The sequence below is a fragment of the Acomys minous genome, assembly GCF_964271855.1.
Source record: "Acomys minous genome assembly, chromosome: 16".
Lineage (NCBI taxonomy): Eukaryota > Metazoa > Chordata > Mammalia > Rodentia > Muridae > Acomys > Acomys minous.
Window position 1 is genome coordinate 69,049,571 of NC_140498.1, and position 16,461 is coordinate 69,066,031.

Sequence of the window (16,461 nt, forward strand, 5' to 3'; positions counted from 1 at the left end):
ACTGGCCCTCCCAGCCGTGTGCCTGCTGGCTGTCTGGATGGTCACGTGGCTGGTCACGTAAGCTTCCATGGACCTGAGCAACAAACAAAAGGTCACAGAGCAGAAAGGCGGTGAGAGCCACCTTTCTTCAGGGAGTCTGCACTGTGCCCTGGAGGAGCCTCTGCAGAGGCCTGACAATACCACTATCTATAGCCCTGACCAGGGGCCACAGAGTGTCCCGGTATTGCTACCTTCCTGCCTCATAGTCTGACTGTCAGCTCCGGTGTGTCCACAGTCATTATCCAAAGACGTCAGCTCGCTCGCTCAGCAAGTGAGATGTTTTTGTTTAGTCAATGATTGCATCGTGGCATCAAAGGAAAGTTCCAGAATTTTCCTTTTGAGATTCTTGTCAGTGCCTCCACAGTTTCCTCAGCTGCGAATCAAACAAGGCAACAAATTTTAGCAGCAGATTACAGCCATTCTCCCTTTTCTTCCTCAAAGCTGTCATCCTGTGGCAGACTCAGCGAAGTTGCTCACTCGCTCCCATCTGCTCGTCTCGTATGCCTCACCGGCCCCCTGGACGGTGCTTCTTTATATCGGCACTGGTGCTCCTGGGCCTGAAACAGGCAGCAGGTGTGTCTGGAGACAAAGCAGAACCAAAAACAGTGCCAAGACAAGGTCTAGTGCTGTGGGCATGAACCTGGCACTTCTTTTCTTCCCCTGAGTTGTCTCTGTTGCCTCTGCTGTAGAGAGAGGCCACATAGCCGCCTGGCCGCTCAGGTACTCAAATATGCCCTGGCACAGAAGCAAGCATGTTTGGTGATATCTCCTGGGCAGGTAGATTGGTATGCTTTAGGGGACACTGACCTGGTTCCCTGGCCTGTGACAGCCTTTCAGGGTTTGCCCAGCCTCCTGTCTTTGTCATGAAGTTCTTGGCTGGCCCTTCCTTGCAGCGGGGTCTTTGGTGTGCCTGATGGTGGTAGTACTGACGCCCCCTCCTGCCACCCCGGTAGTCTTGAGGCCACACTTAACATGGATGACACCCGCCCAGCTTTCCTCCTGCACGTTGTGGCCCCTCCACCTCTGCCACTTAGCTTCCCTTTCCAGACCAAGCTCTGAAACCCCGTTCTCTCAGCCCTGCCATGTGACTTGGGCATAGTAACCTAGGTGGGTGCTGGGTGCCAAGTGAGAGCGCACATGACTGTGGGCCTAGGTGGTGCCCTTGCTCCTGCCTCCTCCCTCCCTTGCAGATGGCTGGCTGCCCCTTCACCTGCAATCCCTGTCCCCAGGTGGTCGTGTAGGGAAGAGTGTTCTTAAGTTGGGGTCACTTGTGCCTGCAGTAGCAGCCCTGTGTCTACTCAGGAGCAGAGATGCTGCATCTGTCACAGGAGGGAGGCCGGGCTGTTTCTCTGGACCTCTTGGCTCTTTATGCTTTCAGTTGGTGATCTGATTTCTAAGCGTGTGAAATACATTCTGGCCTGAGAGATGTTCTATTTATTAAACATCCATTCGGTAGACTCTGTGCCGTATCAGACACGTTGTCAGTACCAGAAGTACTGTGAAGAACAAGACAGACAGCCCTGTCCTCACAGAGCTGACCTCTGCTAGGGGACAGCTAATAAAACAAGTGTTTAAGATGACACAGCGTGTCATAAGGCGTAGGTGCTGTGGAGAGGAGCCGGCAAGGGTAGTGATGGGCTGTCACTTGTTGCCTGTCAGATTGTAGCTGGGTACTTGTTTTGGTAGGCATTGAGGCATCACTGTTGGCTTCATGCTCGGTAGAGTGAGGCAGTGGGCCTCGGCACTTCATGGCAGAAGGGTCTCAAGCTAGACAGGTTGCCTGCTTTGTCCCCAGAATCCCTCCCTCCCTCCCTTCCTCCCTTCCTCCCTCCTTCCTTTCCTTCTTCTCTGATTTTTGGAACAGGGTCCCACTGTGTAGCCCTGACTGTCCTGGAACTCACTCTGTAGACCAGACTGGCCTCGAACTCCTAGAGTTCCTCCTGCTGCTGCCTCCTGAGTGCTGGGATAAAATGTGCACCGCCACACCGGGCTCTTCCCAGGAGTCTTGTGGCTTCTTGTGTTGTGCGCTCAGTATGGGGCTATGGGAGCTGTTCCAGGCCTCAGTTACCCCACCTCAGCTTGAGATCCCCCCAGACCCAGCCTGTCAGCCTGTTTAACATTCAGACTAAGGGCTGAGTTGTGGTTTTTAAAGTCTTTAAAAAGAAAAATTCAAGAACATTTTAGGCCACGTGAAATATTTGTGTTTGGGTGAGCATGGTTTCATTGGCACAAGTGATGCTCTTCCCTGCCAGTTCCCACGCCTGTAGTCTGTGGCTGCTTTCTCACTGAGCTGCGCAGTAGGCACTGGGGTTCTGATTCCCTGCCCAGCTCTCGGTGCTTGGCCTGGGGAGGGAAGCCGAGGTGCTTGTCCAGCCCCAGGGCTGTCACAGCGGGTGTGGGTGAAGGATTTCACATGCTTGGTTATCTCCCCGACTGGTGAAATTGCACGGAATAACAGACTGTTGAAATTGCACAAGTAACAGCCTCTTTCAACCCTGAAAGCCGGGGAATCGGCTTGCGTTCCAGGAGCCTCTTCATCCCCAGGGCTTTACAAGGTTCTCAGGAAGGCCCTGAAGAGCCTGCAGGCATCTTCCCCCTCCCTCCCTCTTCCCAGTTCTGGCTGGTGGCCTCCTCCTTCCTACCTCTCTGGTGAGAATATACTCAGGATGTGGCCTGGGAAGCCAAGGTTGCAAACTCTACTGTTCCCTGTCTCCCCCTACCCTATCCCATCCCAGGAGACTGCAGTTGGGCAGTTTGCTTGTGTGAAGGGTCTTGCTGTTTTCCTCCCACCCACCTTTGCGAATCTGGAGGAGTGGCCAAGGGCTGACAGGCTGTGGCCTGGATGAGGTACTCCAGGTAAAGACCATACTGCCCTCAACATTTTAGAAGGGCAGTGACCTATGGCAACTTAGCTCATGGGATGCCGAGGCTTACTGAGCACCAGCTGCCTCACTAAATGAGTCTCCCAGCTTCTTTGCTCAGTGAGTGTGATGTCTGAATGGGTGGGCTGTTTTCCCTGCTTCCTAAGCAAACATCATGGGAGGGGAGACTGAGGCCAGAGAAGCCAGGAAGCCCCTAGATGTAGACTTGGAGGTGAGTGTCCCTTGCTGAGCACCTGGGCTTTGAGGATTGGACCCCAAGCCCATCAGTGTAGGGCTCATCATATATGAGTTCTCTGCCACCCAGACCCTAGAAGAGAAATCCAAGCCTCCATCCCATGCTCTGGGGCAGCCTTATTTCATGTCAGAGAGCAGGGGCACTTGGAGAGAGGTCAGCCAGAGAGGACAACTGACTCCTTGTTTGACTTTCTGAGTCATCTCAGACCCCACAGAAGGCCATCTTGGGCTCAGTGGAGACAGCGGGGAGCCTCCGATCTCACACAGGTCAGGGGGTGGATGGGTCCCTTCAGTGGCTTCACCACACCACTGTCCACGCAGCGCCCTGCCAGAATGCACAGCCCTCCTGCATGGGATGCCTGCTTCATGCTTGGTGTGTGGCCATCTCTCTGGCTGCAGTTTGGGCTTTCCTGGTGGCTCACCTATATACCATTCAGTGTCCATTGGCTCTCTGGGTTCTGCCTGGGAAGTGTCTGCTCATTATTTTGCCTATTTTTCAGTAGCTGACGTTCTTGATTACTTTTGAGTTGCGAATAGCATCTAGGTGTGAGGCGATCAGGTGAATGAACCTTTGAGAAGGATTCCAGCCTGCTGCTGCCCACCTCCTTTCCTGTGCCTTTTCAGGTACAATGTACCTCCCCCAACACATACAGCCCTATTTTTTTTTCATTTGCCTTTTTGATGTAACCCAGATTAACCCATAACTTGTAATTTTCCTGCCTCAGCTCCCTGAGTGTTGCTTTTCCACCAGCTTCCATTCATTTCTCTCCTGCCAGCACATCCTCTATCCCATCTGAGACGTCGTCAGCACTGTGCTGTCGGGACAGTGATGTTCCCCATGCTCACTCTCAGTCTTTACCTTTCGGGTTGGAGAGATGGCTGCAGAGCACCCACAAGGTGGTTTACGGCTGTAACTCCAGTTCTGGAGAATCCAACACTTTCTTCTGATCTCCATGGGCACCAGGCACTCATGCAGTACACTTATGTACGAGCAGGCAAAATACTCATAAAATAACCTCAAAATTATTTTTAATCTAGCCTTTTAAACTTTTTAAAAAAAGATTTATTTATTATTATGTGTAGAGTGCTCTGTCTGCATGTACACCTGCAGGCCAGAAGAGGGCATCAGATCACATTATAGATGGTTGTGAGCCACCATGTGGTTGCTAGGAATTGAACTCAGGACCTCTGGAAGATCAGTCAGTGCTCGTAACCTCTGAGTTGTCTCTCCATTCCCATAGCCTTTTAATCTTGACTTGGCTTCGCTGGAGTTGGCATCTGCATGTAGTGAGAGGTAGAGGTCATGAGGGCATCCTGTCCACCCTCTCTCTGGTGCCACTAATCTCAAGTCACTGTTTTTGTAACATGTTGGGATACATGCTAGATTCAGCCACATTGCTCTCCTGTGGCTGTCCCTGGCTTGAGGGAGCAATGAGGTGTGGGTGCCACTCATTGGCACTGTTATCTGTGGGTACCAGAGTGAGGTCTATGAGAACTCTCTTTACTGCACTCATAGTTTCTCTGTGAAGCCATTCTAGAGAGTAAGGTGCTCTTGTTCAGTTCTGGGCCTCCCTCTCACACACCTCTTGCAGAAAGGGATCAATGACAGGCCTCACAGGGCAGCAACATAGGCACTGTGAGTCTGGTCACTCAGTGTTTGCATCAGGTTTCATTGGGTGGAGGCGTCTGTGAGTGGAGGCTCCGTTGCACATGCTGTCAAGTCCAGTATGACTAAGCTGTACCCTCAACCCTCACTAGGTAATTCTAAGCAAGTGTTAGGCCACATCCTGAGCCCTGCAATAGCCCCTCACTGGGAGATTCTAGGCAGGTGCTCTACCACTGAGCCACACCCCAGCCCCCCACTGGAAGATTCTAGGCAGGTGCTCTACCACTGAGCCACACCCCAGCCCCTCACTGGGGGATTCTAGGCAGGGGCTCTACCACTGAGCCACACCCCAGCCCCTCACTGGGGGATTCTAGGCAGGGGCTCTACCACTGAGCCCACGCCCCCAACCTCTCTGCTAGGTTCTACATAAGAGTTGTACCACTGAGCCTCATCTCCAGCCCTCTTCCTCCTTCTTTTGTTTGTTTTGTTTTGCTTTTTGTTTTTTTAGGTTTTTTTGTTTTTTGAGGCAGGGTCTCACCAAATAGCCCAAGCTACCCTTGTACTCACTCTATGGCCCTAACTGGCCTTATCCTGGCAAAAACTCCTGCCTAACCTATGGTGTAGCTGGGATTACAAGCCTGTGCCTCTCATCCCTACTGGAGCTTGGCATTAAATTTGGTGTTTAGGTAGACTGGGCAGGGGATTGGTGTGCTCTGAGCACCTATGATGGCCAAAGAGGAGGAAGACTGATTTGCTAGTTTTCTCTACCAGTTTAGTTCGTGGCCTCTGCACTCTTAAGAGATTAGAACCCAGATTGGTAATAGGTTCACCTGTACACATTGTCCAGGGTGCTAAGATGGTTGTCACAGCAGCTGCCACCCCATACCTCATGTTCCAACAACTGTTCACCCATTATCAAGATTCCTCCTGGCTTGTGCTCTATGTTTTTGAGCTCCTCACCCACACCCAATGACCCTCTGCTGTGTTTGCTCCTCTAGGGTGACTACAACCAGAGTCGAACCAAAGTGCTACACATGAGCCTGAACCCGGCCAGCATGGCCAGGCAGCGCCAGCGTGAGGACCATGACCGGCTCCAGGAGGAGTGCGAGCGACTGCGAGGACTCGTGCATGCCCTAGAGAGAGGGGGCCCTGTCCCTGCTGACCTGGAGGCTGCCTCCAACCTGCCTTCATCCAAGGAGGTGGCAGGTAGGTCAACTCACCCAGCCCTATGGTCTCTGGGAAGGTATATGCATGGGGCATCTGGGCTGTGCGGATGGACAGAGCCCGCTGGCCCCTGCGGCCAGCTGAGAGCTATTGCTTCCCTGCAGGCTTCACAAACAGGGTTAGTCATCCAAGTTTGCAAGCAGCTAAGATCGTCTCAGACCCCCCAAAACAAATTAATACCATTTATCAGTTTCTATGTGACCCATTAATCATGAGTAAATCCAATCCTGCGAGAAAGCAGGGCCATCGTTCACTGGCCTAAGCACACGTCACAGAGCCCAGGGCCCTTTGCAACCAGGCCCGAGATTCCAGTGAAGAGCCAGACCAGCACAGGCAGTGCCTTTCACCACCCTCTCCAGTCAGTAAATCAGGCCTCAGCCATCAGAGCATTTGCCTGTCATCCCGATGCAGTATAGTGGCCACTGGCCTCAGTCACCGAGCCTCAGTGAGCATGGTAGCATGAGGTCCTGCCCTAGCTGCTTTGCTCTGCCGATGTGCAGTGCATACTTGGGAGTACAAGGAAACACGTGCACTAGGTCTGGGTGGGAATGGAACTGGGGCAAGAGTCTGCTGGTGGCCGGGGTTGCAGCGACCCTGCCTGACCTGACACCACTCTTGTCTCCTTACCCTCGGGGCACTCCAGGCCACTGTGCTGGGATGTAGCTGGGCCACTGCCATCTTGGGGTTTATGTCTTGCATGCGGCTCTCAACTACTCTGATCCTGCAGAGTACTCCTATTCCCATTCTGTGTGTCTGTCCTCCGGTCCTGTGGCAGCACGTGCCATTTCCAGGGAGAGTCCTTCATCCGTGGGGGAAAGAACCGTCATCAGAGAGCCCTTCCTGCAGCACGGGGCTCAGGATGCAGTGGCAGAGGCAGAACTTGTCCTTTTCATCCCAACATTCCTGCTCCTGCTCCCTACCACTTGTTGCATGAGCCCTGGGCCTTCATGGAGGGCTCCTGAAGACAGTATCACACAGACCCTAGGGGTCCTGGGCTGACTGAAGGCACGCATCAGGGGTCTGGTGCCCCGAGGACCCAGCATCTGAGTGAGGATGGCTGGTGCACCCTCCTCCATGTCTTGTCAAGTTGAGGTGCTCTGAGAAGCAGTTGATACCTTGGGGCTTTGTGCAGAAAGCCTAGTGTAGAGTAGGCACTCCATATGACGTATCTGTGTTATTAGCCACAGTCTTGTTGCCTGACCAGAGGGATGCCTGACAGCCTTGGTGCTCTGCTCCGACAGGCCTCCAGTTTGTCAGTGTCCTTTATGAGTCCTGAGGTTCCTGTGTCACTGTAGGGGTCAGCTCTGAGTGACAGATGGTATAGGTCAGGACCCGTGTCTCTTGGCAGCTTAGAAGATCATGTTGGCTTACATTATTTCTCTTCTCATGAGCAGCTGGCATGGCTGTGGGTGGGAAGTGCGTACCCTCACTGCCCACTCCTTCCCCTCCACCCTTCTCCCACGTCAGGTTTTCAGAATGAAGGAACTTAACATTGACGTCTTACATCCTGTGTGTCTGTGCTTCTGCACAGCAGAGCCCGCACACATGTAAAGCAACAGGGTCTAGAGCCCAGTTCTTTCAGGTCTCAGACCACTCCCTCTCTCCAATAGAGCAGAAGCAAGCTGTAACAGCCCTGAGCTTTCAGGCGACAGCCTACACTCCTGAGCTCTCCACTTCACCAACACTGGCAGCCAGATGCACCTACCTGTCACCGGCTCCCAGCAGCCCGGAGTCCAGCTGGGCTATTTAGGGAGACAGTTCAGGAATTTCCTGGTTCCTCCTGAAAAATGCTGACCCATTCCATATACAGGGACCAAATCCAGCCTCCCATAGCCGCCCAGGCTCAGTGTGTGTGGCCCCCCTGCTGTCTCTGGCCCCTGCCAGCGAGCTGGTTAATTGCAGTTTAATTAGACATGCATTAAAATTAAAACAATCTCATCTTGTCACAGTGACACTTTGGAGGTGATCAAATTTATCACTGCTTGACTGGGCACAGTGGATCCCAGAGGTGTCTCTGGGGAAGAGAGAAAGGGAGCTGGTGTGTGGGGAGTTCTCTTTACTTGTAGCCTTTCTGCCTCAGAAATGAGGGTACTCTCCAAGGCCTAGTGGGGCTTTGTGGGTGGAACATGGATAGCTCAGGCCCTTCCTCTGTAGCTCAGGCTAGCCTTGGACTCTCTGTTCCCCTGCTTCAGTCTCCTGCGTGCTGAAATTAAAAGCTCACACCACTGTGCCTGACTGAGTGTGATTGATGCTTAAGCACCTGACACTTGACAGCTGGGCCTGAGATACCATGGTCTGCATGCTCTTCCTGTACCATGTGACTTCAAGACTGCTGCTGCTCCTGCTTTGATTCAAATATTCCCCACACAGTGGCCCTGGTTCTGGGACCTAGGTCAGCTAGAGTGGTAAGGGAGGGTCAGGGATGCCCCAATGCTCTCAGAGCCGAAATCAGTTTGGCGGCTTTGTTTGGTACAGGCCAGTTACTGTCTTGTTCTGTTGGGGAGGGCTACACCTCCCAGGCCTCAGTCTTCTCTGAAGTACCTAGAGGTGCAAGGGTGGTCTGGGCAGGTCTGAGCAGCTCTTGAGTGCAAATAGAGATACTTCGTCTCAGGTGTCTCCATAGAGCTGTTCTTGCTCTGGGGAAAGTGTCAGCTATTGGCTCTGAGCCCCGGGACCACAGTGCTGCATAGCTTGATGCTGACTGAGCAGGTATATCCCCACTGTAGTCCCCATCCCCTAGCTCCCTTTCCCATGCAGAACAGCAAAGTACCATTGATGTATATGGCCTACATGGCAGGGGCAGGGACCCAGAAGGACCATATTTAAAGAAAAAAAAACCTGACATTGTTATAAAAATAAAAGTATTAGTTTCCAACAAGCCCCAAGAATACTTGGTATACTGTAGAAACTATGAGATTCAGAGCTTGGTACCATAAAAAAAAGTTTTATTGAAATATGTCCACCCTATTCTTAGGAATGTCCCCAGCAGCTGAGTTAAGCTCCCAGAGTAGAAGAGTTAGTTGCCTTCATAGAATCCCCCAATGAGGGGCTGGGGTGTGGCTCAGTGGTAGAGCACCTGCCTAGAATCCCCCAGTGAGGGGCTGGGGTGTGGCTCAGTGGTAGAGCACCTGCCTAGAATCCCCCAGTGAGGGGCTGGGGTGTTGCTCAGTGGTAGAGCACCTGCCTAGAATCCTCCAGTGAGGGGCTGGGGTGTGGCTCAGTGGTAGAGCACCTGCCTAGAATCTCCCAGTGAGGGGCTGGGGTGTGGCTCAGTGGTAGAGCCCCTGCCTAGAATCCCCCAGTGAGGGGCTGGGGTGTGGCTCAGTGGTAGAGCACCTGCCTAGACTCCCCCCATCAAGGAGCTGGGAATGTGGCTTAGCGTCTCTTTAGCGGTGCTTGAAGGCTCTGGGTTCCAGGCCCAGTACTTGGGGGCTGGGGGGACTAATTCATTAAAAGTAATGAAATTGATAAGCCTCAAGCTCAATCTTTCTAAACAAAATCATCTCTTCTTAAAAAACAACTCTTAACATTAACCTTCTGACATAAACTCTGTAAAGGATGAAGTTATCGGGTGACAATTCTGACAAGAGAAAACAAAAGCTCTCTTTCTCATTAGCCAAAGAAACACATCAGCAAGAGATGCTCTGCTACCTTGGTTTTAGGGCTCATGTGGTAAAGTAGCAGCTTGGGCTCTACAGCTCCATTTGCCACATATGCTCCATATGCTATGTGTGACAGCCTCAAGCAAGACTGTCAGCCATTCGCTCCCCAATGGGAGTCGTGCTCCAGCCCTAGGCCAGGTGTCCATCCCCAGGCCAAGGCCTACAGTCTGCTCCATCCCTCCTTGTGTCTAGTGCTGTGTCTTCAGCACAGCGCCCAGCTTCCCAAGCCTGACTAAGTACCTCAGGAAGTACTTTGCACACTGAGTAGTCTCTTCCTGGATGACATTCTATGGTGCTCTCCTCATGCTTCCTTGAGGTGACCCTAGTGATGGTGCAGGCCAATGCCTGAGAAGGATAGAGAATGGGAACACAGTACTGTCATCTATCCTGAACCTGGGGACAGCATGGGGACAGCCACCTGCTGGCCCCTGAGGAGGAGGCTGAGGCCACTCAGGGTACCCAGCCAGACCCTCAGCGTAACCCCGCTGTTGAATCATGTAACTGGGTGCGTAGTGGTCCACCCTCCATCTGCTCATACCTCCACTCTTTACCTGTGATGTTGCCTGGCTTCTGGTATGATCTGTTATCCTTGTATTGTGGACTGATGACATTTAGCAGGAGGAAGTGGAAAGAGTGCCAGTGCACTTCAGATTTGGGCCACTCGTGGCTATATTTAATAATGCAAGTGAAAAGCAAAGCACTACTGCTCAGTCCACACTTGCCATTAAAAATGGCTACTGTGTGGTTCACACCTGTAATCCCAGCTCTTGGGGCCCCAAGTTATAGGACACCTTGAGCTACAGAGTGAAATCCTTACCAAGTAAAAGAGATAGAAAAAAAAAAAGTCATACTTGTTACCAGTGGATAAGTGGGATAAAAAGACAAGCAGAAACCCTGAGCCCTAGTCTCCCTTGTCTAAGAAGTTAATACTCATGTAATGAGCAGTGAGCAGTCCGCCCATGGGGAACCTCTGACAGATGTCACTAGGACAACTCTTCAGTGATCCAGACAAAGACAGACTTAGACCCTGACCCTCAACCACACACTGAAGACATTACGGAGGCTCTGCAGCTTCCAACAGAAGGAATCAGCAGAACAGCCTAGAAGAAAACTATTTATCAGCTCATGAAGGAACCTTCAAAGCCTGACCCAAGCCTTTCTGTGCAGGCTGTCACCACAGCTACTTGGGAGACAGAAGCAGAGGGAGCTCAAGTTGAAGGCCAGCAACTTCGCGAGGCACTGTCTGCCTAAAGGTGTGCTCCTACAGCAAGCTGGGACCGGGAGGCAGAAGACTTGGGAAGCTCACGGGCCTGCTAGCCTGGGCACTCCTTGACGAGCAGGGATGCCTCAGACAAGGTGGAAGGCGAGGACTGGCACAGAAACGAACGGTCCTCTAAACCTTCACAAGCATATTATTGTATGTGCTCATGCCCTCAAGCACATGCTCACACATGTCATACATATGCATATCACATACACATTATGCATGTACATATATGTCACACAAATAATTACAAACATGTATACACACACTTTTTTTTTTTTTTAGAATCATGGGATTTAATTGCAGGCTAATGCACTGGGAGAGGCCTTCCCACTTGGTCTCAGGTCATTCCCAAATTAGTCCTCTTCCCACCCACCTTTCTAGGCCCAGCCAGATGTTCAAAGCTCAGGGGCCAGTGTGGGAATAGACCCTGAACTGGAACAAAGTGATAGTGGCAAGGGGATTCCTCACAGCTGGGGGCTCACTTTAGGACCAGACCTGGATGGGACTGAGAAATGGAACTCCCACAGAGAACTTGGCACCGAACCCTAAGGCGTTGTCCCAAGTCAGGTAAAACTGAAAGCTGCTCATCTCGTGAGTATAGCCCTGCTGCAAAGTATAGTTAGTGAGAGCTTAGACTTGGGGTAAAGGGCAGAGGCTATATTTCAAGGCTGTGGCTCTCCCAAGAGTCTTCAACCCCAGCCCACCCCTCAGCCCCTCCTGGAACTGTGCCTTGTGGTAGAGAGCTGCCTTGGGCAGTGTCAACATTCTCAGCATAGCCTAGCTCCTTTCAGTGTCTCGAATGTTGTCCAGGCCCAGCCTTGAGACCTTTTGAGTCTGGTTGCAGCTCCAACCTATCTGCTTCCACTCTGTGGACACCATCTAGGCTTCTCAGCCACTGGGTCTTTGTCCAGAGCCAGGGTGACTCTTGCCTGTGGCCCCAGGCCTCCATCAGAGTTTAACCAGCCTGCTGACCATGCTCCCAGGCCTATTTCCATGGCGTGCCCTCCCCTCAGGTCACCCTCTCTCCCTCTCACTGACACCTCACCTGTGCTCTTCTGTGGATTCTCGACACCTTGGAGATGGAGCCTTATGCAGCTTTAGTCTTGTTTTATTTTGCAGATGCCAAGGAGCAAGCTCTAGGCTCACACTAGCACTCCACCTCTGACCACATCCCTAGACCTTGAGTCTTATCCTGAGTCCCTCGTGGCTGAGGGCAGAGCCAGCCTCCACCTGGTCCCTGTAACCCCCACCCCCACCCCCACCCCCATCCCCGGGTCTGTGGAGACTGCTGAGTAACCGCCTCGTTCCCCAGCCACGTTGAGCTGCTCAGCTGACTGCCTTGTTTCCTTTCCTTCCTGGCATGTCTGTAAACTTTGCCGTGTAGCTGCAGCCAAGTACCCAATTAGGGATTTCTCTCCAGTTTCATTCAGCCCGTAATTGAAGTGCGAGCGTCTTATTGCATGACACATCAAACAAGCGGGCGCCCTGGAACCCCGGGCAGGATACGCATAGCAGCCCTGACCTCCCACCTCAGACCTGCAGTGCCAGGCTGGGCCAGGAGGTGTTGGCACAGCCAATACTCACAGTCAGGTGAGGTCAGGGCCCTTCAGCTTGGGGTCCCCATGGGAGGTCATCCAGGCCTAGCGTGGCAGCCCTTAGTTTCCTGTGTCAGAGAGAGGGTGGCCTGCACACCTGCCTGCCTGGGCTGTCACAAGGCTGGCTTTAGTAGCTAGCCTGCAATCCTTGCTTGTGGCACATGCTCTATATCCCACTCCGTGGGGCGTATAAAGGTTATGGTATGGGGGTCCATCTGACTTAGCTGCTGTGGAGTCCTGAGGTTATAAGATCCATCTGACTGAGTTGGCATAAGTGCAGAAAGTCACCCCCCTCTCCCAGGAGTCTGCACCGGGCTGTCTCCCCTGTGTGTCTCACCATGCTCAGCAGCACCCTCCATCCTTGGCTGTCTAAGGGTGTAATTAGCTCAGTGATTTAGTGAGCTTATAGCGGTGCTCTGCCCCCATGACAGCCTGGCTTTAGAATGTTCCCTTCACCCTGATGGGTCCCCAATGCCCTTGCAGTTGTCCCCACTCCTACTCACAGCCCCAGGCAATCATGGATCTTTCCTCTGCCAATTTGTCTTTTCAGAACATTTGTCTAAACAGAACCTTACACTACACAGGCCTTTGTTCTGGCTTCTGTCACTAAGCCTAGTACTTCCAAGATTCTCCCGTGCCATAGCATAGATCCATATTCATTTGTATGGCTGAGTAATATTCCACCATCCGGGTGGCCCATGCGTTAGGGATCAAGTCATTGATGGTGGACATTGTGTTGTGTCCACTTTGGGCCACTGTGGGTCCTGGTGATGTGGATGTTGGAGATAGTGCCCATGTCTTATGTGTAGAAGGGGACTTGGGGATTACCCAGTACATGTGTCACCTTTGTAAGTGGTTGTACCTGTTGACATCCCCTTGTAAGGGTCCCCTGTGTGTGCTCGCCATCCTCCCTGCCATTCATCTTTCCTGGCTTCTTGACGACAGCATCCTCTGTGGTTGCATTTCCCTAATGACTAATGATTCGGAGCTCATTTCTGTAGCTTATTAGCCATTCATACATCTTCCTCGCTGAGACGCCTCTCATATCGCTGCCCAGTTTTTAATTGGATTGTTTGTCTTCTAATCATTTTCTTAATGCTTTCGTCTGATAAGCAGCGTTTTTAATTTTGATGAAGTGTAATTTATCTGTTCTTCCTTCCGTGGCAGGCACTTTGTCCCAGGGACTCAGCTCACCCCAGCGCTGTGGCCGCCGTGATTGTTACCGAAGGGCTTGGCTCCGGCCCCTGCGCCTTGTCCTGTTAGGTTGATGATGGAATCCAGATCCATTTGTCCTCTTTGATCCTCAGTCACCCTGCCATGATGGACCACCCAGCTAGGCTTGCTGTGTTAGCTTGTTTTCTATTGCTGGGATAAAAACTATGACCAAAGCACTTTGGGAAGGAAAGGGTTGGTTTGACTTACATGTCCCTCTCACAGGCCACAGGTCAGTCAGGCCAGGAGCTCAAGGCAGGAGCTGAAGCAGACAGAGGCTTTGAGGAACGCTGTTCACTGGCCTTTTCCCCATGGCTTGTTAAGCCTGCTTTCTTTTGGGACCCAGGCCCACCTGTCCAGGGGTGACGCTGCATAACAGTGGCCTGGGCCTTCCCACATCAGTCATTAATAGAGAAAATGCCTCACGGGGCTTACCTGCAGTCCAATCTGATGAGGGCATTTTCTTCACAAAGTTCCCTCTTCTCGGATGACCCTAGCTCGTATCAAGTTGACAAAAACCTGACCTGCACACTTGCCTTCCCCAATCCCAGCACCCTGGAGGTGGAGGCAGGAGGATCGGGGGTTTTAGTTTATCCTTGGCCAGCTGGTGAGATGGAGGCCAGCCTGAGTTACAACAGCGCAATGACTGCAGTTCTGTGACTCTGAAGATCAGCTCACGATGTGGGTTCTAGTCCCAAATACTGTATTGCTGAGTGCCTTTGGCCAGCTCCCACAGCTCCACCCAGTCCTGGCAGCCCATCCCTGTCACAGTTGAAGCAGAGGCTGGGCATCCTCCAGACCTCTTCTGAGACTGCACGCCCTTTCATGCACTTTTCTGAGTCAGCTGCCCTGTCCTTCCTGCATTTTTGGAAACAGGTGTGTGTGTGACCAGGCCGTCTTACTTCTGTTCACACCAAATTCAGGTGGCAGTGACCAACCAAAGAAACAACTCCAACCAAGCCCAGCTTAATGAATCAGTGAGTTTATTGGGGTTCTTTGTAGGAATGTGTGTGCAGGATCACTTACAATGGGTGATGAGTGGCTCACAGAAGTGTGGGTGACTCCCAACAGCTGCACCCCAGGCCACCTCAGCATACTGGTGACTCTTGCAAGCTACACCCCTGGAGCTTCCAGCATAACTTGCAGGCAGCTCCATTTGAGTCTCCTCCTCCAGCAACTGTTTACTGCTTTTATAACCTTGGGGGTGAGAGGGCCATTGGGCCTTCCCCCCACACATGGGAGCATAACTCTTCTGAGAGCCTCCTGAGGACCATTACAGTCCACGGTCTGATTTCAAGATGCTGAGGGCCATGCTGTCACCTCCCTGACCCACTGCAACATGTGCTTTCTGGCCAGGCTTCAAAGTAGACCCTCTGCTGTGGTGCAGTGAGATGGAGTGATGGAGACCACAGCACACAGATCTGTACGCCCTAGCAGGATACCTTTTTTAAACATCATGTCTTGCATTTTCATTTCTTTAGTTTGTGTGCATCTGTCTGGGTGTGAGAACAGTGGATGTGGAGGGCGTAAGACAGCTTTCTGGAGTCAGTTCTTTATCTTGCAAGTCCCAGGAATCTAACTCAGATCAAAAGGTGGGCATCTGAGGGATAACACCTAAGGTTGTCCTTGACCTGCACACACACATACAGACACATGCTTGTACATGTGTGCACACATGCACACATACACAGGGTCAGCAGAGCCCCACTCCTGCTCTGGCTAATAGAGTCCAGGCTACCTGCACTCAGCCCCAGCTCTGGCTGTGTTTAGTTATCAGCATGTTACAACCTTCATGCCTCCATAGGCCAAGGCTACTCGCTCCATCTGGACTCAACCATGGGAGCAGGAGGCTGCCTTTGCTGCCTCTCTTTGAAGCCTGATGATTTCACACTCAATGAGCAGAGCCAGTCCTCGTCTCCTTTTCCAGGACAGTGTGTGGCAATAAGTTGGGTATCCCCGGCGCCTCTCCTCTTACCCAGGGCTCCTCTCTGGCAGCCATGGCCTTCCTTCTGCTCTGCCTAGATCCTTAGCACCCAGTGCCTCCACAGTCACAATTGCTGCCCCACCTCAGCATCCTTCCCAACCCTTCCCTTCCCTGCTCTGGCTGCTGAGTCGGCCCTGTAGCCTTTTTCTTAATCTGCTGTCTGAAGAATTGGTTCCATATCAAGTCTGAGGCTGTGGCATGCATTAGCAGGCTTTTAATACACTGCTCCGTCTCAAGGAGGAGGGACAAAGGAGATTTAAAACTCTTGTCTCGCCAAGAGCAGACGGATTGACTCAAGAATGACTCGGTCAATAAAATATGAGCTCTGAACACCGCCTCCCCCAAACGGGAGCTCACCTTCCAGGGAGTTACGGTTTCTGTACTCCCAGTGTCAGAAATTCATAATACATCCAGTGTGCAGAATGGATCGCCAGCTCTCCGCCTCCTGTACATGTGACTCCACCACTGTGGCTCTGATGGGACTCCTCCTCGCTGCCTCTGCCCACTGGCTCCATCAAAGTTTCTATCCTGTCCAGAGGATGATGGCAGGCCACTGTCTCTGCCCCAGTCTTCTCTTGCCTGACCACCTGCCTGGCATCTCTGTGAAAGGAAGCTTCTGGAAGCTTGTGTCGAAGCAGATGTGTTCTTGTGTTTGTCATGTGGTTCTGTGCTTAAAGTGTTTTTGGCTAGGCAGGGGAGCCGAGGGTATGTGTGTATACACGTGATGAGGTCATGCCTATTAATTAGTTTCTGGTT

The 16,461-nt window shown here is 52.1% G+C and overlaps 1 protein-coding gene across 7 annotated transcripts in view; it reads left to right on the plus strand.

Moving 5' to 3' along the window:
- The window catches only part of MAD1L1 (mitotic arrest deficient 1 like 1), a 312,878-nt gene that overhangs the window by 228,391 nt on the left and 68,026 nt on the right, over window positions 1-16,461 (plus strand). For all 7 annotated transcript variants that reach the window (XM_084761271.1, XM_084761277.1, XM_084761273.1 and 4 more), the window contains one exon: window positions 5,760-5,967. In XM_084761271.1, the coding sequence (XP_084617397.1) occupies window positions 5,760-5,967 (208 nt within the window). The remainder of the gene's footprint in view (window positions 1-5,759; window positions 5,968-16,461) is intronic.